The sequence below is a fragment of the Paralichthys olivaceus genome, chromosome 14 (genome assembly GCF_024713975.1).
Source record: "Paralichthys olivaceus isolate ysfri-2021 chromosome 14, ASM2471397v2, whole genome shotgun sequence".
Taxonomy (NCBI): domain Eukaryota; kingdom Metazoa; phylum Chordata; class Actinopteri; order Pleuronectiformes; family Paralichthyidae; genus Paralichthys; species Paralichthys olivaceus.
Genome location: NC_091106.1, coordinates 20377624 through 20403896, shown reverse-complemented (window position 1 = coordinate 20403896; position 26273 = coordinate 20377624). Strand labels below are relative to the sequence as shown.

The 26273-nt window shown below is 41.9% G+C and overlaps 2 protein-coding genes across 16 annotated transcripts in view; both read right to left on the bottom strand.

Moving 5' to 3' along the window:
* The window catches only part of LOC109633575 (mitogen-activated protein kinase kinase kinase kinase 3), a 36356-nt gene extending 16612 nt beyond the window's left edge, over positions 1-19744 (bottom strand). For 4 of the 14 annotated variants that reach the window (XM_069538915.1, XM_069538922.1, XM_020093567.2 and 1 more), the window contains exons 1-15: positions 19478-19744; positions 8627-8684; positions 7733-7823; positions 7553-7617; positions 7384-7439; positions 6723-6770; positions 6269-6311; positions 5916-5988; positions 5262-5393; positions 5066-5128; positions 4829-4910; positions 4268-4384; positions 1843-1921; positions 1655-1713; positions 114-176 (exon numbers count right to left, since the gene is read on the bottom strand). In XM_069538915.1, the coding sequence (XP_069395016.1) occupies positions 114-176; positions 1655-1713; positions 1843-1921; positions 4268-4384; positions 4829-4910; positions 5066-5128; positions 5262-5393; positions 5916-5988; positions 6269-6311; positions 6723-6770; positions 7384-7439; positions 7553-7617; positions 7733-7823; positions 8627-8684; positions 19478-19573 (1125 nt within the window). In that variant the 5' untranslated portion in view covers positions 19574-19744. The remainder of the gene's footprint in view (positions 1-113; positions 177-1654; positions 1714-1842; positions 1922-4267; positions 4385-4828; positions 4911-5065; positions 5129-5261; positions 5394-5915; positions 5989-6268; positions 6312-6722; positions 6771-7383; positions 7440-7552; positions 7618-7732; positions 7824-8626; positions 8685-19477) is intronic. The other 10 variants (XM_069538918.1, XM_069538923.1, XM_069538921.1 and 7 more) reach the window with 3 other exon arrangements.
* A 1011-nt stretch (positions 19745-20755) lies between these two features.
* On the bottom strand, positions 20756-25065 carry thumpd2 (THUMP domain containing 2). 2 transcript variants are annotated; one of them, XM_020093615.2, is made up of 11 exons: positions 24871-25065; positions 24278-24416; positions 23482-24006; positions 23227-23360; positions 23001-23078; positions 22829-22881; positions 22393-22480; positions 22209-22280; positions 21926-22040; positions 21480-21600; positions 20756-21222 (listed from the first exon to the last, which is right to left on the bottom strand). In XM_020093615.2, exons 1-11 carry the CDS (start codon positions 24979-24981, stop codon positions 20892-20894), a joined length of 1767 nt encoding a protein of 588 aa, XP_019949174.2. In that variant the 5' UTR covers positions 24982-25065; the 3' UTR covers positions 20756-20891. The 2 variants fall into 2 exon arrangements, with proteins under 2 accessions (XP_019949174.2, XP_069395068.1); XM_069538967.1 differs by having other exon boundaries at positions 24828-25041.
* Positions 25066-26273: the final 1208 nt, after the last annotated feature.

Genomic DNA, 26273 nt, shown 5'->3' with positions numbered 1-26273 from the left:
GGTTGAAAGTAAAAAGAAATAAAAGGCCAGTGTAGGTGGACAGAGGGAGACGCCGAAAGAGAGAGAGAGAGAGAGAGAGAGGGAGAGAGAGAGACGGATAGAAAGAGTACTACCAGATTAGATCTCGCGGTATAGTAGAGCTCCTCAACACAGTCCAGATAGGGCTCAGAATCACACTGGTCAGCAAGACAGAGCGAGAGAGACCTCAGTTAATATATTAACCTGGACCGATGGAGGGAACGGGGGGAGGACACAGTTGCAAGAGTGAGGGTGACGAATGAAAAATGGATTAAGGCCAAAAATGGGCTATGAAGTCCATGGATCAGCAAGACAGAGGCAGAGGTAGATACTGGAATATTAATCTGAAGAGACGAGGGGATGGATGGGAGCTAGATTAAACGGGGTGTGGATGGATGGAGGAATAAATTGCTGTAGATGGGGGTTGAAATTTCAGGAAAACTTGGGAGAGACATTAATAAAAATACATAAATATATAAAAACAGGAGCTATATGAGTATTTCCTTGAATTCAGACCAGATTAATACCTTAATCCATTTTTCTGACGTGTTGTTCTGGATATGTTTTTGTTTAGTACTTAACAGGAAGTTAAACATGCTGAAAATAAATGTAGATGCCACAAAAATGCTAGAGTTGCTAATTAATAATCATTTAGAGAATTGATGACGGAATGATTTATTGATTTTAAAATGCTACACATTGCACCCTGCATATTTAAGAGCTAAAAACTACACTGGTCAGCAAGACCACAGAGATAGACCCTGTTATCATGTTACTGTGGATGAGAGAGAACCTGAAGGACAAAGGGATGAATGTATGTCGCAGAGGTGAAAATAACCGGAGGGACATCATGTATGAGGGGAGCAAGGGTTTGATTTTCTCGTGGGAGGATGAAATAAAAAGGGAGTTTGTAGTGAAGGTGCAAACAAAGTGTAGAAAATGTGGAAGGCAGTGAGGGGAAGGAGGATTTTAACCAGACACCGTGATTGTGCGTGAGCCCTGCACCACCCCACCATCCCACCTGTCCACCAGTGAACACTTTTTTAACGGAGACATATTTTACTTACATTCAGGTGGACAATTGTAATGACTGTTATTACTTGAAAAGAGTTACATGCTTCCTTTCCTCAACCTGTCCATTGCTGCAGCTCCTCTTTTCAGCCTCTGTCTGAAACACTCGGTTTTAGCTCCTGTCTCTTTAAGAAAATCTACTTAACAAGCAACTGTGGCACAAGTGATACACATTTTCTGACTGAAACTTTCTGCAAATATTGTCCTCTTCCAAAATTAAGCTTATATAAATTAATAACCTTTACACAAAAAAAATTCTAGGTATCTGCTGAAGACCTTAGCGAGTGGATCCTGTCAGATACGTGTCCATCGGTTCCAACAGTTCACTGGTCAGATTCCCTACTGATACTCTACACTCTGGTAGATTCAGAGTGAACTGTGCAGATGTGTTTCCTGTCCAGTTCTACAAACTGACAACAACATGGATTGGTCAGGGTGCTTCCTGTGATTAGGTGAGGATCAGCCATGCCGGTAGTGGTGAGGTGACGACCACACAAACCATATAATCCCACTCACAGACACACACACATTCACATAGAAACATACGACATAGATAATAACTCACCGGCTCATGGTGGGGCTCTGTCTCTTTTCTCAACGGAGGATCAAACTTCACCTGACCGACTGAGAGAGAGAAACACACAGAGGTGAAGATTGTAGGATAAAAACATAGAGTGTGGCTCACTTCTGGGTTTCTAACATTAAAAACACTAAATTTGAATGTGTTCATGTTGTCATTGTGTGTACACTCACAGTTAATCTCAGACAACGTCTTCCCTTCCCTTGTGCTCCTGCTGGTGGAACGAATACGATGAGGAACAGAGACCGGAGACTGTTAGGAAACACACACACGCACACACAGAGACACACGCACACACACACACACACACAGTCAAGTGGCTGTTCAAAGAATACACACAGTGTAGCCGTGTGCACGAACTTGAGAAGATTACAATAGCGCTATAAAAAAAAAAAAAGCATTAATCCCACTGCTATTTCCTGTGGGTGGGGTTTGATGACACAGCAAAACAGTCAGCTGCACTCTGCAACCAGGCAACATCAAAAAATAGCAACACAGTCAATGGAAAACACAAACAGTCCCAGGCGACATCAACGTTCCGTGTTTGTGAATATATCCTCATGATTTCCTAACATGATATATGTTAAAGGATACTCTTAAACTTTGACCATATACTGTATATACTGAGTTTATACTGTAATACTTTACAAATCTGAACTCATTGTCTTTGTGTAGAGCGTAAGCCTTATATCATTATATATTGGACTTTCCTTATAGTGCTATCAAAAATAATATTGCAATAAGTATTCATATTGTTCTATTGCCCAGCCCTATATCTTTTACAAATCAAACCACAGTGCTACAATGAGATCCTGCTTATATTGAGAATATAATCACTCTTTGAATTAATATTTGATTTTAAAAACGTAATCTCAAAACACAGCAACCTCAAACCATGCTTGCAGAGCCACTGGGAAAAAACAGACCAAGATTGCACAAAGAAAAATGCATATCTGAAATGCAAAGTTGTAGCGGAGGAGCAACCAACTAGTTTGTAAATTTAGAACCACCTCGTGTCGTAAAGTCCATTAACACAACACTCATGGTTAGTAACTGTAATGGAAGAGGAAGATAAAGATGGTTTCCATAACAAACACAACCATAATGCATTCTGTATCCTGTGTTTCTAAAAGACCAAATGAAGAGATGAGGTTTGACAGAAACAAACCAAAAACTAACACACAAACCACACTGTCAACAACTTGTTTTCAAGTACAGTTTGACCTTGTTGTTGTAGCTTGGCTGCATTATCACTCTGCCACACGTTGGAAACCATCTTTATGAACCTGGACACTTGTGTATTTCCCAGCTGCTGTCACAGAACTAGAATGAATTGAGCTAGTGTATAGTGATGGTACTTATTGATCTGCTGCGGTATAATCAACCTGGCTGCCAAGGAATCTACACAATGTTGTCATGGAAAGTGACCATAGTTCTGTACAATGTATGCGTGTTAGGTGTGTGTCATTTATGAAGTTGTAGTCTTCATTTCAATGACATAATTCAAATAAATACTAGTAAAACATAATTATAGTGACGATAAATGAATTATAAATTAAATTATAAGTGATTATACATTTCTTTTGTTTGACCAAGAGTCCTAAAACCTAAGATGCCGACTTCATTATCATGTGACAGTAATAATTATGAACATATTGCCAAACTAAGTGCAGATAAAGTTACTCATCAGCTGACTAATCACTGCAGATATAATCTGTAATATTCCATCATTGTTAATTGAGGAAAGTCAAATTGTGTTTGTGTGATTCAGGAGCTGATGTTCACGTTCACTGAAAAGCACGGACGTTAAATGCAAGTGCTCCCTGGCATGTTGACGTAATTATGCAATTGCCATGGTAATCCATCACCGGTCTGAACCTCACATGCCAATGTCAGTTTCCATGACAACACCAGTCGTAGCTCCTCTGAATGGAAATCAACTTTCATTCATTCAGTTCTGTGGATCTCCTCCACGTAAAAAAAACAAAAAAGCAACACAACTGACGCCATGGTTTGTGTTAGAATGAAATCACTTCAGACACCGCAGCCCACGCCGGTACCTTCCTACGGGCTGCAAAACGGGGTGCGCGTCGAGCACCGGGGCTTATGGGTAGGAAATGACCCCTGTACTTAAACTGAGGGGGAGGTTGAGGATAGGGGGGCGGAGACAAGAAGAGAGGAGAGAGAAGTTGGGGAGAGAGGAGGAGAAAAAAAAGATAAGGAGGGAGGAGAAGTGCTGCAAGGAGAAAAAGGAAGAAAGGGGAAGACGAGCAGAAGAAAATAGACGATAAAAGCCAAGAAGTGAAAGAATAAAAGCACAGAGTAAAATAAAGGGAGGAAGAGGAAGGAGGGGGTAGAGGAAGGACAAAGATCAGAAAGATGAGTCACATGTGACAGGGAACGGAGGAACTCTGGCTGAGGTGAGCGAGTGTGAAGTTTATTTACTGAAAGAAAAAAAACTATCAAGGGGACAGAAGAACAATGTTGGAGAGAAGAAACGAAGCGAGATCCTGCAAAGACATGATCATTTCTCTGAGGCCACTTTTATATTTTTTTCCTTTTGAGAAAGCAAAATCTCAAAAGAAGGTCAAAGGTTACCTCAGGTTCAGGGTCGTCATCGTCGAAGTCGTTGAAGGTGCTGTGGTCGGGGTTGTTGGATTTGTCCAAGAGCTCTATTGCCAGTGTTCTGCTGAGCGGCTGCGACACAAAAGGGTGCTGGAACGCCAACAGGAGAGAGACCGATCAGAATGAAATGAGTGAAGCAACAAAAAGTGTTTATGTATGTAAGTGTAAGTGTGAGAAACTGTGACGGACATTTGGTGGGTCTGGTTGATCCAGTTTATTATTTACTATAGTTTAAATTACACACAGTATCATTTTACCACAAAAACACACTATTTTTGAATCTTTTCTCATCGTTTAGTCTGAAAAATATCTGGAAACATATCCGCCAATATCCACAAACCATAAATCTGACAGGCTCTTGTTTTTAGATAAGATGTCCCGACCTGTTGCCAGAGAATGATGTTATATTTCATAAATAATGTACCACCGAAGCATCTAATGCTTTTCAAATATTTCTTTACATAACATAAATTGTCTAATCTTAGGAATCTTCCACAAATCTGTTTGTGTGATGATGTAGTTTTAATGTCTGACCTGCAGGAGTTTCTCAGCTGTGGGCCTCTTCTTTGGGTTCTTGGTCAGAGCGAGTTTGACAAAATGGTGGAAGTTATTTGTCCTGTTTGTGCAGCAGAGGGAGGACGACAGAGAATTAGAAGAATTGAACTTTCTGCCTTTGTAACCAGAAAGACACGGTTTGGATTAAAGTGAGTAACTTGAATAGTAAATGGAATTAGTTAAGAAAGACAAGTGAGTGACAGGTTGGTCTCTTACCACTTGAGTTTATCTTTCAACTTCGGAGGTTGAAAATTACTCTTGGTCATTAAGAACAGAGCCCTGTGAGGAGAGAGAGGGAGAGAGAGAGAGAGAGAGAGAGAGGATTCAACTTCTAGACTTTACACTGGTGTAATTTCAAATGACAGTGAAACAGACTCAAACATTTCACATTCACACACTCTCTCACACACACCTCATGGGGTGCAGGTCAAACATGGGTGGCTGTAGTTCGGCCAACTCTATTGCAGTGATGCCCACAGCCCAGATATCACATAGCTGGTTGTAGCCTCCTTTCCGCTCCACTGCTGCTACCTCTGGAGCCATCCTACAGAGGGAGACAGAAGGACGGTGTGACAATAAAATCCCAAGAAGGAAAGAATGGGAATAAAACATTTGCTCATTTCTATCAAGCACTGAATCAGGTTAATTAAATAGCTACATACAAGAGCAGAACTTTAATTTTTTGAACAGTATTTCCCTGCAGCGGCAGAGAGAGTTCCCACCACGACCCAGTTGTACAACTCTCTGACTTCTCAATGACCCCGTTTTCTGTCGGAATCCCTCTAGGACCCAGAAATACTAATCATTCCTGGTTTGTTCAGGTTCTGAGTAGTAGCGACTACTCTGGTTTCACTTCAGCTGCACTAAAGAAAACTTCAGCTAATGCAATAAATGCATGAAATCCAGAAATGAATGGGATAAACTCATGAAACATGTTGGATGAAAAAAATTCTGGTTTCTTTCTGAGACAAATTCCTTGATTTCATCATGAAAAGGGACTTTACATATTTTCTTTACGTGCATGTAGTTTTAAGGGAGCTAGCAGAGGAAAATAAGCACAACTCACCAATAAGGAGTTCCAATGAATGACTTCCTCTTGGCAAGAGTTGCTGTGATCTGGGCCGATACACCAAAGTCAGCTGGGGGGGGAGAAAAAGGGGTAAGAGAAAAAAAAAGCAGGGAGAAGAGAAAAAGAAAGAAGAATGAAATTGGAAATAATAGAGGGGAAGGAGTAAACGAATGAAGGAGGAATGTGGGGGAGAAATAAATCGGAGGGTACGAACAGAAATGATTACACAAAGGGGGAACGACAGAGCGACAGAGGAGCGAAAAAAGGAAACCGAGTGAGTAAATGAGGCCATTCAGATTCAGTCTTTTGAAGCAGAAGGAAATTGCAGAGGCTTTGCATGTTCCTCTCACCTAGTTTAACATAGCCGTTGTCTGTCAGGAGGATGTTGGCTCCCTGTCAGGGGGCAAAACACGCCATGCGTCAGGATACAACAGGAGAAAATCACACCTCACATTCAGGAGATCAAATTTGTTGCAAGGTGGTTTGTTCTTGATTGATGCAGCCTGCAGCCGTGAATCAATACTCATATCCCTGTCACCAACACCATAAAATCCTCATGCATCTCCAAAATTATTTGGGGATCAAGTTTAATTTTTAATATTGGTGCAGCATGTGCTCGTACTCCAGTTTGATATATTAACAGAACACTCACATATACAAGTCTTATGTAACAGCCAGAAATGTTTTTAAACTTGAGACTTAACTCTTTCTCTGGACTTGACTAGAATTCCTAGAATTCCTCAATATTTTGTCCACATCCATTCAACTTATTCCTCATATTAAACATTTAACTCCAAAACTCACCTTGATGTCTCTGTGCATTTTGCCTTTGTTGTGTAGATAGTACAAACCCTGAGGACAGAATCACAGTGACACTGACATTAGTGGCTTGATCTACTTAGAACAACCGGACACAGTGATTTGATCGAAATAAGAACAATAAAATAAAATAAATTATTATTTAAAAATATTTGTAAAAGGAAATATTTACATTTTTCAAATAACAATGAAAACCGTATGCCTGGTAGATTGGATTTATTTTGAGTTTGCAGCATTGATCTATCATCTGTTAGTGATCGACTCCAGCTACAGTGCTAACACTTTACAGTTTCTTTTGTAATTACATGCAGCTGTGATGCATAATTTCCATTTCTGTCTCTCAGTATTTATAGTTTGAATCCAGGTTTAAATTTGAATGGAAAATAATTCTACTATTAAATGGATTTTATCAAACACAGTTTGCAAACATCTAAATCAAATTTCTTAGGGAGCTCCTGTCGTTAATTATAGCAAGTAGCAGCTCACGTTCATTCATGATTTGGTGTCTATTCTCATCATTTACAGAGAGAAAGACTGAAGCAGCTGCAGCTCAGCAGAGGACCACTCCACTAAAATATTCCTCTCTGTTTATTCTCCACCTCCTAATAAAAAATTAACCATGATATAAATACACTCTATACTCTACCTGCAGGGTCTCACGCGACATGTAGGCTATCTGTGACTCTGACAAAGGCCCGGTTACTGCGGGAGTGAAACAAGGACAGAGAGAAGGAAGGATGATATGATATGATGATATTAAAGAGTTCCAAAAATAAATAAACAACACGGTTAATATCAAAATGTGTGTGTGTTACCGTGATAGATGTCCTGTAGAGACCCTCCTCCACAGTACTCCATACTGATCCATAACTTATCTCTCCTGCACATACACAAAAAAACATCACACACATTTATCTTTAATTTCTCACATACAACAGTTCATCTCAAACACACACTGTAAGCTAAATATTGCAGATGCACAGAAACACACTTACCGGAGATAACTGCCGAAATAGGCAACAATGTTGGAGTGTTTACAGTCTTTCATCATTATAATCTCCTGCTGGACGACAGCAAAGTCCTCACCTGCAGTGAAAACACACGTTAAACACACAACATTATCATATTAGAATCATAATCTGGTATCTTTACAAAGCAACAGAACAGAGTGGATCTGTATTGAAATGAAGTGTATCCACAGTGCGTGCCTGTGTGTGTCTTTGTGAGGACCATTTTGAGCCTTGAACCTACGGAGTGAGGACATTTTGGCTGCTCCTCACTTCCTGACCCACTTTCATTGAGCTGTTTGAGGGTTAGACTTGGTTTTACAGTTAGAATTAGGTTAAGGTTAGGGTTCGCTATTTAGTTGTGATGGTTAAGATTAGGGTAAGGGGGCTGGGGAATGCATTATGCCAATGAGTGTCCTCACTAAGATAGGTGTACAAATGTGTGTGTGTGTGTGTGTGTGTGTGTATGAGGCTAAATGATGGTGGGCAGACTCATGGCAGACAGCGCAAAAGGATGGAGAGCAGCAGAGCGGGTTTCAACATATTTTCCTTTTTTAAATTCTACATTTGAAGACCTTAATTATTTGGTAGCAGCTAGATGGAAGTTCCGCACTTCCTGTAACTCACAATATTCTGTTTGTTTTCTTTTCATTACTAATATGGGCAGGAACAGAGGATGGAAACCAGCAGAAGGGAGGGAGAGTTAAGTGATAGAAGGAAAAGTATCTATAAGTGTAGGATGGTAAAAAAAAAAAGAGCCTGATGAAGGAAAAAGGCAGAATGGAAAAAAAGATGAGAGGAGGGAGAAAACACAAGATCACAGCCTGGCAAAGTGATTGAGAAGAAAAAAAAGGGGGAGGAAAGAGAAGAAGAACTACTCACCCGGTTCCAGTTTGATGACTTTGATAGCAGCCAGCTCCCCTGTGTTTACGTTACGAGCCTGAAGGAGGGAGACAGAGGAGAGAAGGGGAGTGAGCCGGGTCTTTGAATCAAAGCTCATTCTTGTCAAAGTTATTCATGAGACTTCAACATAGAGCCCTGATATGAGTTGCCATTTTAAAACCAACATTTGCCCTTGGTGGAGAAGAAAAAACTATGACCTGGCACAGTGAATGTTGTTGCGCAAAGAAGTTGAACCTGCTTCAGGTTTTACATCATAGAAGGATGTCATCTGGCAAAGAACCGTTTCAGTCAATCAGATACGTGCTGGTACACATTCACAGTTATTCAAGAAGGAAAAAATAACTAAAAATGTTGCAATAAATTGGCCGATTTACTGGTAGGCCTATTGGAGTTTATCTATCTATATCGCTTGGGCTATAGTGTTTTGATATGAATCATGTTATTATTTCTGTTGGACTGCTGAAAGCGGTTTCTTCTCACGCTTCTGTCATGGCCTCACAAGACAGACTGTGACAAACGCAACCAGAAAAACAAACGTTACCCAATATGTTATTTGCAGCCAGTTTTGCAGAATCAAAAATATTAGAATTCATTCACAACATTTCAGAGCATAGCCTCAGATAAGGCAGGGTGAGAGAGGAACGTATGGCCCACAGCAGGATATCAAAACAGTGTTTCCCTTTATTCCTGAAAAGCTGTGTTTTTGTGTGATGATACAGAGGCTGGATTTCTATAAATAGTGGACCGTGTTTACATTTAGCAGCAGCGGTGCATGTTGGGGCGCTAGTTGAATTCTATATGAAACGTACATTAATAAAACATGGATTTTCACAGGAGGCATGAACTGCTCAGTACTGCAAGGCCAAGAATGTATGAGTATGACTGTGTGACATAGCATAAGTATGTGTGAGAGAATGAGAGTGTGTGTTACAGAGAGAGAGGGAGACAGAGAGAGGGGAGTTTCTATCACAGTAGTTCCTGCTATATTTTCTATTTCTATGGTTTCAGTCCCTCTGGTCTGACAGAAACTCCCCCGTCTACCCTGATCCTGGCTGCAGCCTTGCTACCGTATTTACCCAACTCTGCTCCAGAGAAACACACAACATTTTGTGTGGTCAGTTCATTCATCAAAGCTCTATCACTGGAGAACTTTCCCATTTTTTAAATATTTACATCACAACTTTAGCTTTTTTCCTCCAAATCAAAAATATATAGACTTTTATAGCAAGTGTTTCCATTCTCAGTTGTTTATAATATTGGAATTAAACTCAGAAACACAGAACTAAATTACTTATAATAATAAGTAAGTGTCTTCAACAATTTCTAATGAGGTTAGATTAATGAATTTCAGAAAAATGAGCATTTCACCTTTATTAACAGGATAGTAGGTGTGAAACAGAGAGAGAGAGAATGGGGGAAGTCATGCAGCAAAGGGCCAGGTCGGAACTGAACCTGCCCCACTGCAGGATTCAAGCCTCTGCAAGCAGAGGAGAAGTTTTGACGTAGAACAAATTCAGTATTAGTTGTGTTATGTGTTTAATGTGTTCAATGCAGCGATGCATTATGTGCTAACTGGACTGCAGAGGCAGCTAAAGCAGTGACCACCATTTAAGTGAAAGAAAAAAAGTGGCACAAACAGAAAACCGACTTCCAAAAATGACAGTGAAGGACTGAGGAGACGATAAAAAACACTATATTATTATAGTGTATATATATTAGCAATTTTCCACCCTGTGCAAGAACAGTTTCCTCTCAAGTAAAGAAGCGCAGAGGCAGAGGAGGAAGGATAGAGACACCAAGCCCTTCCAAAACAAAGCCATGACGGGAGGGACGAGATACAAAGAGACGCAAAGAGAAAAGAAGACGCGAGAGGCAGAGACAGTGCGTCTTCAGTCAGCAGACAGACCAGAGATGACTCATAGAGTTCAGAGCTGATGCTACTGGTAACAACCCACAGCCTTACTCCACTTGACTGACTGGTTGTTGTGACTGACTGACTGAATGGCTGAAGCATGCCATCTGGTGTGACTGAGTGGGTGCAGGTTTGAACATCAGTCACCCAAAACGCCTGCTGCACTGAAGTGCCCTCAAGCAACGGCATGAATTCCTCTGTGAAAACCATTACCTCGGCAGGCAAATGCATTCATGCACATTGAAAAGTCGTAAATGAAAGACAGACGTGAGGAAGCCAGTGGAACCAGCACAGTAACAAATGACCCTGTCCTCATCCGGGCCAAGCAGAGACAACTACCAAGCATTTCAGAAAACTTAACGCACTCAATCAAACTCAACCCACATGACTGGGTGGTTGGTGATGGTGACACAAGGAATAGTGATACAGGTGATGATGAACTGTGCAGGACTTGGAAGTTTTACTTGTTATATTTTCATTTGATAAATCAGGGACTTAAAATAGTCAAATTTTCAATATAAATCCTGGTGCTTAGCAGCATGGATGGATCACTCATCACATCTTCAGGGCCCAAGAGGTCAGGAGGCCTTGAGGTCCAGAGCCTCTCTATGAAGTGACTGTTGACATCTCTTATTGGGAGGTCAATCGAATGACTACAGACAACAACCACAGAGACCCAAAACAATCACACAGATATACAGGGGGACCACCAAGAGACACAACACAACCCAGGGAGGTGCAAAATGGCTGAAACAAAGTCCCCAAAGGCCAAAGACATTTACAGAATCCAACTAGAAGCAGTGTTTCCAGTTGAAATACCACAAAATCAATTACAAGTTGACACGAAATCAAATGACTATGAACAACACTTTCCACCATTTCACTCTGTGGGTCAGGCTCCTGTGAAGCTGCCTTTTAGATTCCTCAATATCCACCCGTGTCCAACAGTATTTGATACCATGGCACTACTTACGAAATTCTACATAACTTCAAAAGGGGCCGATTAAAAAGAAATGTGCACAAAGTAAGAAACTGTGGAGGAGGGGTTTGCTTCAGTGTTCAGTACCGGCCGATCAGCAGAGGCTTTGTGTTCACTTCTACAACCCGGTAATGGAGAAACTTAGCTGACATCCCTCATTAACACCTCCATCAGGCAGAGAGAGAGAGAGTGTGTGTGTGTGTGTGTGTGTGTGTGTGTGTGTGTGTGTGTGTGTGTGTGTGTGTGTGTGTGTGCGTGTGATTTACTCAGCATATGGTCAGCTCAGTGGAGGATCAGTGTGGCATTTCACTCTCCTCTCTCCGACCATGAAAAACAAACAAGAGTGACCTCAGCAGTAGCTGCTCACCATAATAATCATCCAACTCAGCCTGAGCAGGACAGCAACGAACTAATAGATAAATAAATACGTAAATATGTGTGATTTCATTTCATTTAAACTGAATTATTGTTGATTTCATAGCGGCTCTGACACCGTTTCACAGTATTTACAGTTTCTGCACTTTGCTTGCTCCATTGTGACGCAATCTTGTAAACCACCATATTGGTGCGTAGCAGCAACTTCACCTAATGCATGTGTGTTTTTGGAGGAAAGAGATCTATGCACAAAATCACAAGTTGCTAAATTTAACAATTCCATTACAGGCCTTACTTTTCATCTGTACAAAAGTTCAGGAATGGCCCTGGGGATTGATTTAGTTTATTGACTAGATTTCAGTTAAGTGGATGGCTTGGAAAACTTGCCTGCTAAACTTCCTGTTGTAATCACAATCTTATGCTGACTTAATATCTCATCGTCAATCTGTCTCTTGACATTTTGAAACCCTGACTAATGGGTTTACACAGTGAAATACACAGTTCCATGTAAGAGCAGCCCAGTGACCAGAGCCTTGTGCTAAAAGTCACTGAGCAGCTCTGCTGCAGTGAGTCTGGGTGTTAAGGCCTCGCCCAGAGCGATAACTGCAACACTGCTTGGCTATTCACTTCTTTTGATGAGATTTTTCCAAGAGATCTGAGGTTTCAAACAGGTGACTTCCCAGCCACACTTCTCTGACCTTTGAGAAAATCAAAGCATTAAACTGTGACAAGCTTCTTACTCAACAAGAAAATGCCCCTTTTCTGATTTTCCTCTTCCCGAAAGGCAAACTATTTCCAGCTCTATATTTTCATTCTTGTCCACCAGAGTTTGTTTTTTTACCAGATTTTTATTGGGTAACTGATGACACATTAGGACTCTACACGCAAACTGCACCATTCACAACCTAATGAGGACACATGCTGCTCGGGTGTCTGTCAAATCAAAGCAGGGGAATCTCTCTTCTTTAAATGCTATCATCTTATCATTCCCTTCTAGGAAGCGAGGGATCAACACTTGCTCTCTTTCACGGCCTGCAACCAAAAAACATTATTAGAATTGAGTTAAAAGAGCAGGATTCAATAGTGTTTTTATCAGAATGGTGAAGGCACAACACTGCAGCTTCTTTTATTAGAAACCTCTTCACAGCTTAACCATTACAAAACACATCCGCCCCAGGAGAAACAGCTGAATGCTAAATATTCGAAAGGTACCTAGTTTAAGTGTGTGTTTACTTTTGTACGTCAGCACAATGCAAAAGAGTTTTAAATATGAAAAAGTGCATGTTTAACGTTCTAATGTGACAGACACCTGTTCAAAAGAGTCAATTATTTGTTAGATATGCGTGGTGACTGACAGTAGCAGCTCCTGTAACTCAGAAGTCAAACCTGCTGAGCAGAAGCTTTCCAGGTCATTTGCAACAGCACAATGCTGTAAATATGCATGTGTCTGCGGGGGGGAGGCCCACAGACTCCTTCACCTGTCACACCATTATTTCTTTTGTGTTGACCCACCATGCAGATAACAGACATACAACTGCATGTTCAGGAGACATTTTCCACAGCAACATTATATCACTGCATACGTTTGGTTAATTGTTTTGCATTAAGTACTGAAGCAAATAGAAGCTACAGGATGTGGTAATGAACTTTATTAAGATGGTGCTTTAAATAGCTGGTCACACCCTGGCTCAAAATAATGTGAACCACACAGGCCCAGTCATTTGTTTACATTGTTAAAATACATTAAGCACTTAGAGCAGGAGATAAACATGTCAGCTGTGATATTAAATGTTGACTATTGATAACAGAATAACTGCGACGTGATCTGACACATTTTAGAGCAAAGTTTAAATCAGAAATCTGTTCTGCACTTTCAAAAAGCAATGGTGTTTATACGTATGTTTTATACTCTTTTGTAATATTAACAAAAAACGAAACTCAATGAAAGCACTGTCACTTCAGAGGGTTACTGTCACTTCAGATGGTACATCTGGTTTTGTCCAATGTCACTACAGTGTCACTAACTACTGTGTAACTGGGCAAGTTATCAATATGTCACTGCACCAATGGAACACAAACCAAACCCTACACAGTACATTAATTGTACTTGGCGGACAGAAACTCGAGTGCCAGGATGAGGACTGAATGTCCAATCTTGACTCAAGGCCAACGAGGATCTCGGGATCTTTTGCTTCAGAGCTTTTGTGAATACAGGCCGAGGTCTGCATATCCACCTCGGACAGAAAACAACTGGAAGAACAGTGACAAAAACAGGATGATTGTGGGCCAGCAGCCTTTACTGCCACTCCACAGCCATCTGTCCATGTTGTGTGTGTGTGTCTGTGTGTATGCATGTGACAATACAATCATCTGGTTTTGTGTGTATGTGTTGTGCTGCAGCTTTCTGCTCCATCGTCTTCCTCTGCTGGAGCAAGTGGGAAACAATAGGGCATGAACACACACACACAAGAAGGAAGTGAAGATTCCTGCATTCCTGACCATGGCTGCCCAGCTGTGTCACACACACACACACACACACACACACACACACACACACAGGTTTCACCAGAGGAAATAGTTGCCATCACTACATGAATTACTGTTAAAAAGCTTTAAAAACATTAGAAATTAAGGAATGCTTAAAAAAACACTTTCATCACGTTCTAATGACAAACCCAGGCAAAAAGGAATATCATCCCCTTCAAATCTGATTTATTTTATTTATTTTTTATTGATGTTGATTACGTGCCTCAAATAGTCATATCAGCTTTGGGATATTTGCCAGGCTGTGCTGTTTAACTGATTAAAAAAAGGAAAGTCACAAAGGGACGGGTAGCGTTATTTGCCCCTGACGTTAAGTCCAAAAATACCCAGATGCCTGGAGTGTTTCAAGAGGACACAACAAGGCCACTGATATTGATTTGTCATGAACTGAGCTCTATCCCCAGTGAGGACAGTCGTCTTCCTCTGCTGCCTCGATCCGAGGCCACGAGCACTGTCAACTCGACAGAGCAAACAGATTAGATGGGAGCCAGTGCACCGGTAAAAACAGAGCTATGCAAATGTTTAGGCAGCGCTGGGGAAAATGTCTATAATTTAAATTGTTAATTGATCAGAAGATGAACTGGTCGCCAAAAGGATTACTGTTTTATTTTTGATTTGTAGGATTTTGGTGTGAAAAAAGGAAAAGAGGAGTCTGTAAAAGTTTGGGCACTCTTAACAGATACTTGAACACTGTCCCAACAATCAGCAGCTGAAATGATTGGTACCCACAATTCAGAGGAGGACTGCAGGGAGATGGCACAGACATTTTTTACAGGAGGTCACATTGAGGTTTGGAAGACGAGGAAAACCCTTCGAGGACTCTTTAAGGTTAGTAGGAAGGCAAATCAAAACCAACATTTGACTGGAAAAGAGCATAAGGAAGTACAGGCAGACAGTGGAGAGGGGGTGCACTGTGCAACCACACCAGCACAAATATGACCTTCATGAAAGAGTCACCACGAGAAAACCTTTCCTGCATCCTCAGCACAAAAATCAGTGCCAAACATTTACAAAGCAACAGTTAAAGAAGTGGACTGCTGAGGATGAAAAAGAAATATTGGGCTAGAAATGACAAAAGTAAGTTTGAGGAAAAGCAGGTGCATCATTTCATGTAAAGCACGGAGGTGAGTCGATCAGGCTCTATGTTTGTGTTGCAGCCAGTGGCATGGGGAACATTTCACCAGCAAGAAACAAAAATTGCTCCATCTGCTAGCTTCTTGGCACTCATAGCCCCCAAACTAATCATCATTGAAAATCTGTGGATAGACCTCAGGCCAAATATCTCATGGACCTAAAAGTCTTTTGCAATGTAGAAAAGGTAAAAAAAAAAAAAAAGCCCAGTAAAAGAGTAACTTCAGCTATTGCAGTTTTTATATTTAGACCCCTGGAGCAGTAATACATTAAGCCAATACTTTTGCATTTATTGAAGCTCTTATGGCACAGCATCATTGAAGAAGCAGGACTGCAAAAGAAAGGCCGATGTTTCCTCCCCACTCCGCCAACAGAAAGTGACAAATCAATACAAATCGTATCTTAACCGTCAGTGAGGGAGCCGGCCTTTTCCAGGACGAAAGCTGGGCTCAGCAGCTCGTCTTATATTTCTTCTCTGCAGTCTGTTTGGTTTTACTTGGTTTAAAGCATCGCACAGACGAGTCAGATGCGCAAACATGAGCATCTGTGTAGTTTGCCATCATTGTGCTACAGCAACTCTGAGAGAAAGTTTTAAGTGAAGTCATAAAAGGGGACGGCTCCAGAAGCTCAATCATTCTTTGAATTTATTTCCCTCGACCACCTGTGGGGTGTTTGTCAAAAATCAACCCTTCCCTGAGGAGCCGCTGGAGAATTTCATTAGTCTGAGTTTAAATCTGAAGTTCTGATGCTCTGAATGACCTAGATGCTGTTAAGGTATTTCACTCCCTGCTCAGGAAACAACTAAATATTTCACCTAAAAATTGACCAGTTGATGGAGATTATCAGCGTATGGTCTTGGCAGCAAGAAATCATTTCAGTAGCTCCCTCACAAAATTCAAAGATATCATGTTGACGCCCTCTTTGGAGGATTAAACCTGTGTTCCAGGAATTGAGAGGCCTGTCACACCACCAGCCAATCCACCTCCTTCAGTTTCTAACTCGTATAACACACAGAGGCAGGCCCACAAACACAGGAGAAAACAAGCTTGCAGAGTTCACACTTTGTTTCCTGCTCAAACATTCCTGTACGAGCCACAGATTTTCACACAGCGGTAGAACCAAATATAGGCATCATTGAGGTTTACAAAAGTGCCTCGGTACTCAGAAGCACATCCTTTAATCCAGAGGTTTCAGGTTTGAGCCCCGCGAGTGTCCTTCAGCAAAACTTTTGCTGTTGTTGAATAAACTGGATTGGTTACATAATAATTTCATTTTATCTACAGTGTTTCAGCCTGTATCAATGGGGACATCTGCTATAAGAATAAATCCAACTTTTATTACCCTGTAGTGTTAATGTTGTTTAGTAGCATGAGTTCTGTCCTTTGCAACAGTTTTTAAGAGTACACAGTAATCTGTGACAGACCTAGCAGGTGCTAACACTCTGCCAACACTCTGAGCTGCTGACCTGTTGAAGAGATTATGTCAGATACTGAACTTAAATTAGAAGCAAACATGTTTGCATGAAGCATGGATGAATAAAATATGGAAAAAGACAAACATTATAGAAATAATGGCAAATTGTGTAAGTTTGGAATTAAAGGCAGCAATTTGTTCAAAGAAGACTTAACATCTTTCACATCTCCGCTCTTTAGGATATTTTACATCCCTGTAATTACCACAAAGAGTCTGAAGGTTAACCAAACATCATCTAGTCCCATTTAAAGTTTAATGAATCTCCACGGTGCGAAAAGCCTCTCTCTGTGTCTCTCTCTGTGTCTCTCTCTCTTTCTCTCTCTCTCTCTCTCTCTCATAACAAGCAAATTAAATTCCACAACAGGGTGATTGCTACACAAACAACCACAGAGCAAAGAGGGAGGATGTTTAACTTGCATAACCTGACTGATATACGTGTGGTGTGTAAGTCAACTGGGTAACCTGGACATAACGTCTCCGACATGATCCAGAAAGAAAAATCACTTCAATATTCCAATAAGGGTTTGTTTATCAAAACAGAGTGGTGTGCTTCTTCTGAACTTAACAAACTTGATATATTTTCATACCATATGGTGCTAAAACAATGGTAGAGTGGGACTTAAGCAACCTGCAGCAATACTTCATAGTTTTTTGCAATACTATAAATATGACAGAAACTAGAAAAGACTCTGTCAGAGCCAAAAATATCAGACATCAGTGAGCATGTAAATCTACATATGTGATTTAGGAGGTAAAAAGATGTACTGGCAGAAATTGAATACACAATACTCCTAGTGATGCTTTCACCAGGGTTTAATCATCTAAACTGTACAAATTGTTGTTTTCTCAACCCTAAAAGGAGCCATTTATATTTAAATACTTCATATCTACATCGGGGGGCGGGTCGTCTCTACGGAGGCCGCCATGTTTTTGCAACCCCTTTTGATTTTTTATGACAACTGAAGGCTGCCACTGGTATTCAACTGCAACATGCAACTTCACCAATAGGTGTCACTAAACTCTGCACACTGAACCTTTAAAAAAACGTGCTCTTGTCATATGCAAAAGCCCAGGTGTCAAAAACTTTCTCACGAAGGGAACTGAATTGAATGATCTCTGATAATAGTGGGGCTTAGCTGTGGTAATAGAGCAACGATGACGTGTTTTCTCCTGCAGGGTTACTTCGCAGTTTTATAAATATGACATGACATGACTCACGCTGTGTCTTTACACAGAATTCTCATGAATCATTTCGCATAGACATCACTGTCATTGTTCTGTAACAGCGTGTAACAACACGGTGATGCCCCGTGTGAGAGTGATGGAGCTGGGCTGCAGCTCAGGAGCTGAGACCGACGCGGGGCCCTGGTGAAGTGCGGGGCCACGAGACCCCGCATCCACAACACGACACAAATCACAGAGTGCACAGAAAAGCCAACATCTCCGCTGCTTCACGGCCACGACCAGCTTCCATCTGGCGTTGAAGCGTGACTGTGAACAACAGGACGAGTTCATATTGTGCTTCTTCTTCTTCTTCTTCTTGTTGTTGTTGTTGCTGCGGGCGTCCAGCCGCTCGGAGCCGTTAGCCAGGCTGGGTCTCCGGGCAGCTGTCAGTCCGCGTCACACACGGAGACAGTTTTAACGAACACCGCGGCGGCTTCTGCGTTTAACGGGATTACAGATAAACCCGCCATGTCGCCTCTGCTTCGACTCAATCACCGCTCGTGTCAAAAAAATCTCCCCACGACTCGGCTACAAAAGACTCGCTAGCTTATCCGTGCTAACGGTTGTCGGACGGCTAAGGGCTAAACGTCTATTATCGGACACGTCTTAGCGACGGAGCCCAACAACACGATGCTAGCGGCAGGTATTCTGCACAATGCTGTCACGATAGCAACACGATGCTAAGTGTGCACGAGAGTAACTTTGAGTAAAACTGCTCGTGTTTTCTCACATGTCACGGTTTTTTTTTCCTCCAACGCAGCGCATGTTAGCACCCGAGCTATACGACCTGGAGCTTCACGCTTAAGCTAACGTTAGCTGTGGTTACCGGTTGTGTCTCTGCAGCAGTGTGTTGTGTTGTGTTGTTGTGCTGTGACGTGTTGCTGAAGCGTGAAACGCGAGTGACCACAATGAGACCAAAACAACAACAGCGGAGACCTGCCCAGGCTGCGCGTGTCCGACGATGGAACCACTGGGAGATTGCACACTGCATCAGGAAACGTCAACACGTATGATTGTTAAAAACGCGCACACCGTCGTCACACGATTAGTTTCCCGGTGTTGTGTCAACACCGAGACGGGCTCCGACTCTGCGAACCGGCCGCAGACCGTGCAACCCGCCCTCCTCTGTGTCCGATGATGGAACCCCGCGGCTGCTTCACCCTCACCGCAGTTTTTTTTTTTTTTTTTTTACCTTGTACACATCTCCGTATGTGCCGCTTCCGATCCGCTGGATCAGCTCGAAATCCTCCTGCGGATTCCGCCGGGACAGGTCGACGCTGGAGTTCATCGTGTCCACTGGCGACTGCGGCGCCGATCGCGCTCGTTCGACGAAGCCCGACAACGTAGGAGAAGCAAATTTCTGAGGAAAAACATACGCGGCGTCAGAAGATCCCAGCCCGACTCCACTGTGGCTCCAACATGGCTGCCGCTGCGCAGGGAGCGTGCGCACTGGACATGGAGCTGCTGGATCCAGAGACTGGTCCACTTCAATACGTGTGTGTGTGTGTGTGTGTGTGTGTGTGTGTGTGTGTGTGTGTGTGTGTGTGTGTGTGTGTGTGTGTGTGTGTGTGTGTGTGTGTGTGTGCGTGCGTGTGATGAAATCTCACGTCTAATTTCAACTATTAGATATTTATTACCAGCTCCATCACCTGCATTTTATAATTCAACCTCTCTTAGACATTCAAGTAATGCCTGGGATAGTCATTTATCATATAATTTCATAATTTTGCAGCTACTAATGTAATTCACCGACTTTAAAAGTTGTAATAACACATTTGAATTTGAGCTTTTCTTACGTTTATGTGCACATTTGTCCCCTAATGCAAAATATAATTTACATGGTCACTGCATTTTTATACTTCAACGATTGAATGATGTAATTGTATATGTTTTACTTGCCTGTATAATATTTATAATAATAATAAATCCTGCAGATGGAAACCACATGATGACAAAATGAGAGTGTAGTTTACGTTTTTGTTTGCGTGATTGAGTTTTAATGTCCAGCTCTGAGGGATCCATGCAGTGATGGTCTGCTGGGAGTTTACAGCTAAATGAAATGAATTTAAACACTAAGCCCGCTGTTGCCTTGTCTGGCCTTTCGATGTAAAACTGGGCTAAGCAGGGCTAAACTGTGGCAGATGGCAACATTGTGATTCAGCCGGTGGGTTCTGTTATAAACTGAGTGAATGTCCCTTTACTGAAAACTTTACATTTATCATGTCGCTGCCCTTAACGCACAGCAGCAGAGGAGAACAGTTCCCTATATGTGCCTGGTCAAGGTTCTCGAACTAGGCGAAAGAAGATTTCATCATTTGCAGCAAAACCCTAAATGCATATTTTCTAAAAACTCTTTTTAAATTTCTGAGCCTTTTAAAAACATAATATATTTATGAGCAGTTTTCCATAAGAAGATGGGTGAAGGATTTACATTCCAATCTACAGCTCAAAAAGAGTTTAGAATTCACCATTGTTTCTAAAAAAATATATTTATTCAAAACATTTGCAATAAAAACAACAGATAAACAAATATACATGTTCTAGAGTAGTTGTAATAAAGCCTGGCAAGTAAAAAAGTAGTAAAAAAAAGTGACTTCCATCACTGGTCAAGCCTTTGTCTTAACATATTTATGGATGAGTCCATCTATAGCACCTAAACTAACTCTCAGAGTTGTCTGGTGCTTCAGAGAGGAGAGGGGTGGAGGCAGGCTGAGTTGTTGCCCAGTTTGAGTGTCTGTTTCCAGGGTAGAAGAGGGTTTGACTCCCTGGTGGATTTGGAAAGTCTGCTGCTCCCTGGAAGACAGAGGGGGAGATGGACGGTCTTGGGTTCCAGTTTGAGGCGTCGGGCCGCTGTCTTTTTGTGCCAGGAGTTTTTTCAAGAGAAAGGACAACTGAGGACTCAGGAGGAGAACCAGGGATCCACCAACACAGAGGATCCTGCAAACACAAAGATAGTTAGTATATCTGGATAGAAATCTGAATGTAATAGTTTTTAAGACCCTGTAGAAACCCTGAGTACAGATTTGGTTTGTTTTACTTTTCACATCTTGTAATTAATTAAATTTACTTTAAAAATAACGCAACAAAACGTGTAATCTAAAACTGTCTTGTGCAACACACACACACAAACCATCACCTGATTCACTGAACACTGCTAAAAGAAACAAGAGAAACAGACACACGGGGAAACAAACCTCTCCATCTCTGTGACAATGACTGGGAGATTGGCAGCCATGTTTGTCTTGGTGCCAAACTTCCTGCCAAACGGTAGGTCACAGATCACGGCATCTACGCTGGCGCTGGGCAGAGGCAGCGCTGCAGGAGGACAGATGAGCCAAGAAGTAATTTAACACATGACAGCAGGGTTCACTCTCACCTCCCACTCACGGAGCTGTGAGTCCTCAATAAAGAGCAGAGTCAAAATCCTCATCACCTGAATTTTAGAATTCAGTCTCTGTTAGATTTATAGAATTAATCTGTGACCGTCTCTCAGCTACAACTTTATTTCACTGACGATGCTTTAATTTGAGCTATTCTTGTGTTTTTCCTCTAATACGAAATATACTTAAAATACAGAGAGAGTACCAAAACCTTTATTACATTACAGAATTCTAAAAGGTATTTATTGCAGGTTTCTTACCCATAGACGAAGCTTTCATCAGCTGTATCCTATTCCCCATTTCTGCAAACTCTATGTTCTCATTGGCCTTCTGCAGCTGTCTGTCATCAATGTCCACGCCCAGGAAACAGGCAGCCTGAAGACCCCACGGAGAGCGAGACATAAGATTATAATATTCTTATTATTCCTCACAGTGTATTCTTCTTAATTATGATGATATCAAAACTTCTGATATTTCCAGAGAAGCCAGAGACGATTTTACGGCAGACCCAGAGGAGTGTTGTGTGGTTTTCTGGTTCCTCACTTTGTTCTCCTGCGCTGCTTCTATTAAGATGGTTCCCACTCCACACATCGGGTCAACGACACAGAAACCTGGCTGAGAAACAGAAGAAAACAAACAGTAAAAAAAATAAAGGTTGAATGAGGACAGCTTCAGAGAAGAAACGTGCACACACAATAAAGAACTGAGCAGCAGTGTGTGTGAGCACCTGTATCTGAGCCAGTGACGTCATAGCCCAGGCGATCGTAGACCTCAGTCCCGTGGTTTTAATGTAGCTGCGGTGAGCCAGAGGTAACCTGATGGAATGGAAACCGCAATAAGAAACAGATCTGTATCCCACCACCACCACCACCACTACGTGTAAATCAACTATTCCTCTGGGATTTAAATCTCTGGTTGTGAGTGATTCTGGGTTCAGCTGCCAAGTCAGGCTGGCAACAGCTCCAAAACAAACCCTAAACACTGGTGACGACACGCAGCAGTAAGAACCAACCCAAAAGATAAAAAAAGTTGAACTTGCAGGAGAGAAAAGAAAGAAAGGAATTCAAAACACAGAGAATATAAGTATTGCATCCTGTAAATACAGATCCAGGAGCAGTGCATGTGCATGTGTGCAGTGGAGAGCAGGTTGTTCAGTCTGTTACCTGGTCAGTGGAATCCCCAGCAGACAGAGGTCGTCACTCAGATAAACATTTACCTGCAGAAAAGCACAGACAACGACTGATACATACACAATACTTAGCATTTTAGCCAGGTCATAATAACTGTATGATCAATAGAGTCAGGATTGTTTCGGAAAACAGTAAAACGTTTTACCTCCAGCTGTGGATTCTTCAGATCAGCCTTCCAGCCCATCAGTCTGCTCAGTCCCACTCCCATCACTCTGCTCACCTCCTGCATCAAGTTTATATATTTATATTTATACATATATACGATATACAATATTCTGATGAAGGCTTGGACAATAAAAAAAAAACAAGTTACCAATAATCTTCACAATTTCATTTTCATCGATGTTGACTGAATTAATTCTGTCCTGCACCTGTGAGCTGAAGCGTCGAGACACAGACCCCGTGCACTTGCAGCTGATCCGAAACGAGAGCGGGGCAGAGGAAGTGATCTCTGGTCTGATCCTGAGCTGAGGTTGTTTCTTTTCTTCTCCTCCAGCTTTAATCACTTGATTCAGACAAACAAGAGAAAAAAGGAGGATGAAAGAAATCAGAGGAGAAAACTTAAAGATGTGGAACTTCAACCCTGATATAAATATTAAAGTTAAAACAAAAAATCTGATTAGTACCGTGTTCCACGTCCTCTGCCATGTCGATTTTCTTTTTGCTGCCACTTTCCTCTGATCCTCTGCTACTTACCATCCTCCTCTCCTCTTCATCGTCTTCATCCTCTCTCTGTCTCTCTTTCTCAGTATTCTCTTCTTCATTCTTCCTCCTTATCCTTTTCTCCAGTACCTGGTATTCAACTTCAATCTCTTTCTGTCCCATCTCTCTTTTTCTCTTCTTCTCCAGAGTCTGTGCTTCCTCTTTATCTTCACCTCTTCTTAGCCCCCTGGTCTCTCTTTCCTCTTCCCTCCGTTCCACTGCACTCTTCCCAGTCTCCACACAGCACCGTCCCTCCTCTTCCATCTGTTCTTCACTCCATCTCTCCTCCTCTTTCCTACTCATCACACCCGGGGAGGTGCTCGACGTGTTGGCAGTGGTTCTTCTTCCTTGTGCTAGTTCCCCCTGCAGGCGACTCCACGTCAACACGGCGCTGGTCCATTGGCTCTTGTCACCCAGCAGCCTGGACTGCAGCACAGAGGTCGCCTTTGCTGTGAATATCACAAATTAAAAGTAAAAAAAGTGAGACATTAATTTTAGTGTTGTAAAGCATCTTTATTATTTATATTTCTGGACATTCATCTACTTAAAATCTCATATTTCTGGCTACATTTAGTAAAACAAGTCCTCCAATGTGATTTAAGTTCCAATGAAGGTCACAAACTACAAATCAAACAAAATTGGTGCAAATGGGTGAAGCTTTAAGATCCCAGACTAACTTTCTGACACGTGTCTGTGTATTTGAATGTGAGGAGCTGGTACCTGGGCTGCTGAGGGCGGAGAGCTGCAGCGCTGAGTCGTGCTTCAACAGGAGGAAGAGTCTCTCTGCAGACTTCAGCTCGCTGACTCTGTCGATCCTCGCAGACGAGCTGAACAACACTTTCCCTGACAGCTGACGCACCTGAACACAGAGCACATCTGAACACAGAGCACACCTGAACACACCTGAAGACAGAGCACACTTGAATGAAGATCACACCTGAACACACCTGAACACAGAGCACACCTGAACACAGAGCACACCTGAACACAGAGCACACCTGAACACACCTGAACACAGAGCACACCTGAACACACAGCACACCTGAAGACAGATCACACCTGAACACACCTGAAGACAGAGCACACCTGAACACAGATCACACCTGAACACACCTGAACACAGATCACACCTGAACACACCTGAACACACCTGAAACAGTTCACACTCTGTAGAACTGACCCAGAGGAACGCAGAAGCCTCACACAGTTTGTTTTCATACTTAAGTTTGACAAACTATTGAAACACCATCAGAGTCTGTGGGTGACGCACTGAGCTCCTGGAGGAGGTTGTCATAGTGACGGGATAGACTCACATCCTCAGCCTCCAGCCTCCTCCTCAGCTCCTCCGTTAAAAAAGGCTCCATCCCGTTACCGGCGGTGCAGAAGTACCGAACCGAACCGTCCTCACAGCCCGGTTCAGCCATTCTGATCCTCGATGTGCTCACGCGGTCACCTCGCGCTGCTGACAGTTTCCATGTTGGATTGTTTGTTGACTCCGGAACAGGAAGTGTGTCTCCCCGGTGTGTGCAGGGACCGGTCGTGGCCAGCAGGAGGCTCTCTATCACCAGAATATAAAATGACTGACTGGATGGAAATGAGTTTTCTACAAACATTGAATAAAAATAAAATATGTAAAAAAAATCAAACTGAGAAACCCACGAATTCCTCCTTTTTAATGACATGTTACATATCAAATAGCCCACATGCCAATAAGTGGAAGTATGATGATATCGTCACAAATACATAAAACACAGATAAGATAAAATGTGTTTACAATGACAACGTATTACAGTAGGCAGGTGAAAGTTGAATAAAAGGAAATTATAAAAGTTGATCTTATATGAAGTGAATATATATATTCTGTGTTTTCTATGTATTTATTGTAAGTTATTATTATATATTCATAGACATTTTGAGAGCAAGCATAACTTTTAATTTTAATTAATTTAGATACATGGACACACACACACACACACACACACACACACACACACACACACACATACACACACACACACATCTGCTGCAGTATCGAACCTGGAGGCCCTTTTGAACAGATGTTTCTTCAGAGTCACAATTCTTACTTTTCTCTTCGGTTTGTTTTTGAAGTTCCCTCCATCTTCGTCTCGACACTTCACTCATTAAATCTCCATCTCTGCTCGAACACATTTAAATCTTCCTCTTTCCTCAGTCTCACATTTTAATGACCCCATTCAGTCCCGTTACTCTGGTTGATGAAGGTTGCTGTCCCTGTTGCACTGAGCCATAAACCTCACAGACGCTGACAGGCTGCACTGACCTGCCACAGCTGCGTGCAGCACCATGGTAATGATGTAAAGAATTATGATCGGTGAATATATTTATGTGACGCAACCGCGGGTATTACTTTAGATTGATGTCATATTGCATCTGTGAGCAAGGATTTGATTTCCTTTGAATCAGGGAGTCATTTCTCTAATTGACAACTGATTACCAGCAGTCACCCACTTCAATATATTTCTTCTTAAGGAATCCAAGTTTCAAACACAACATAAGTCACAGCAACATTAAATATTCACAGTGGCAACAATCATATAATCTGTGATTGTTTTCATTCAGTCCAAAGATGAGAGAAATGTCAGAAGAATAAGTTCGGAAAGAATTTGTTGAGAAGTTTTTGCCACATTCTGGCAACGTTCACAACTCTCAAATGTATTAATCATTAACCATCGTGTTG

Excerpts from the sequence above, each read along its gene's own strand:
- thumpd2 (XM_020093615.2), bottom strand. The coding sequence starts at position 24,981 with ATGGCTGAACCGGGCTGTGAGGACGGTTCGGTTCGGTACTTCTGCACC. Across the intron at positions 24,417-24,870 it reads GGAGGCTGGAGGCTGAGGAT|GTGCGTCAGCTGTCAGGGAA; the intron begins GTGAGTCTATCC and ends CTCTGTGTTCAG. Across the intron at positions 24,007-24,277 it reads CTCCGCCCTCAGCAGCCCAG|CAAAGGCGACCTCTGTGCTG; the intron begins GTACCAGCTCCT and ends TGATATTCACAG.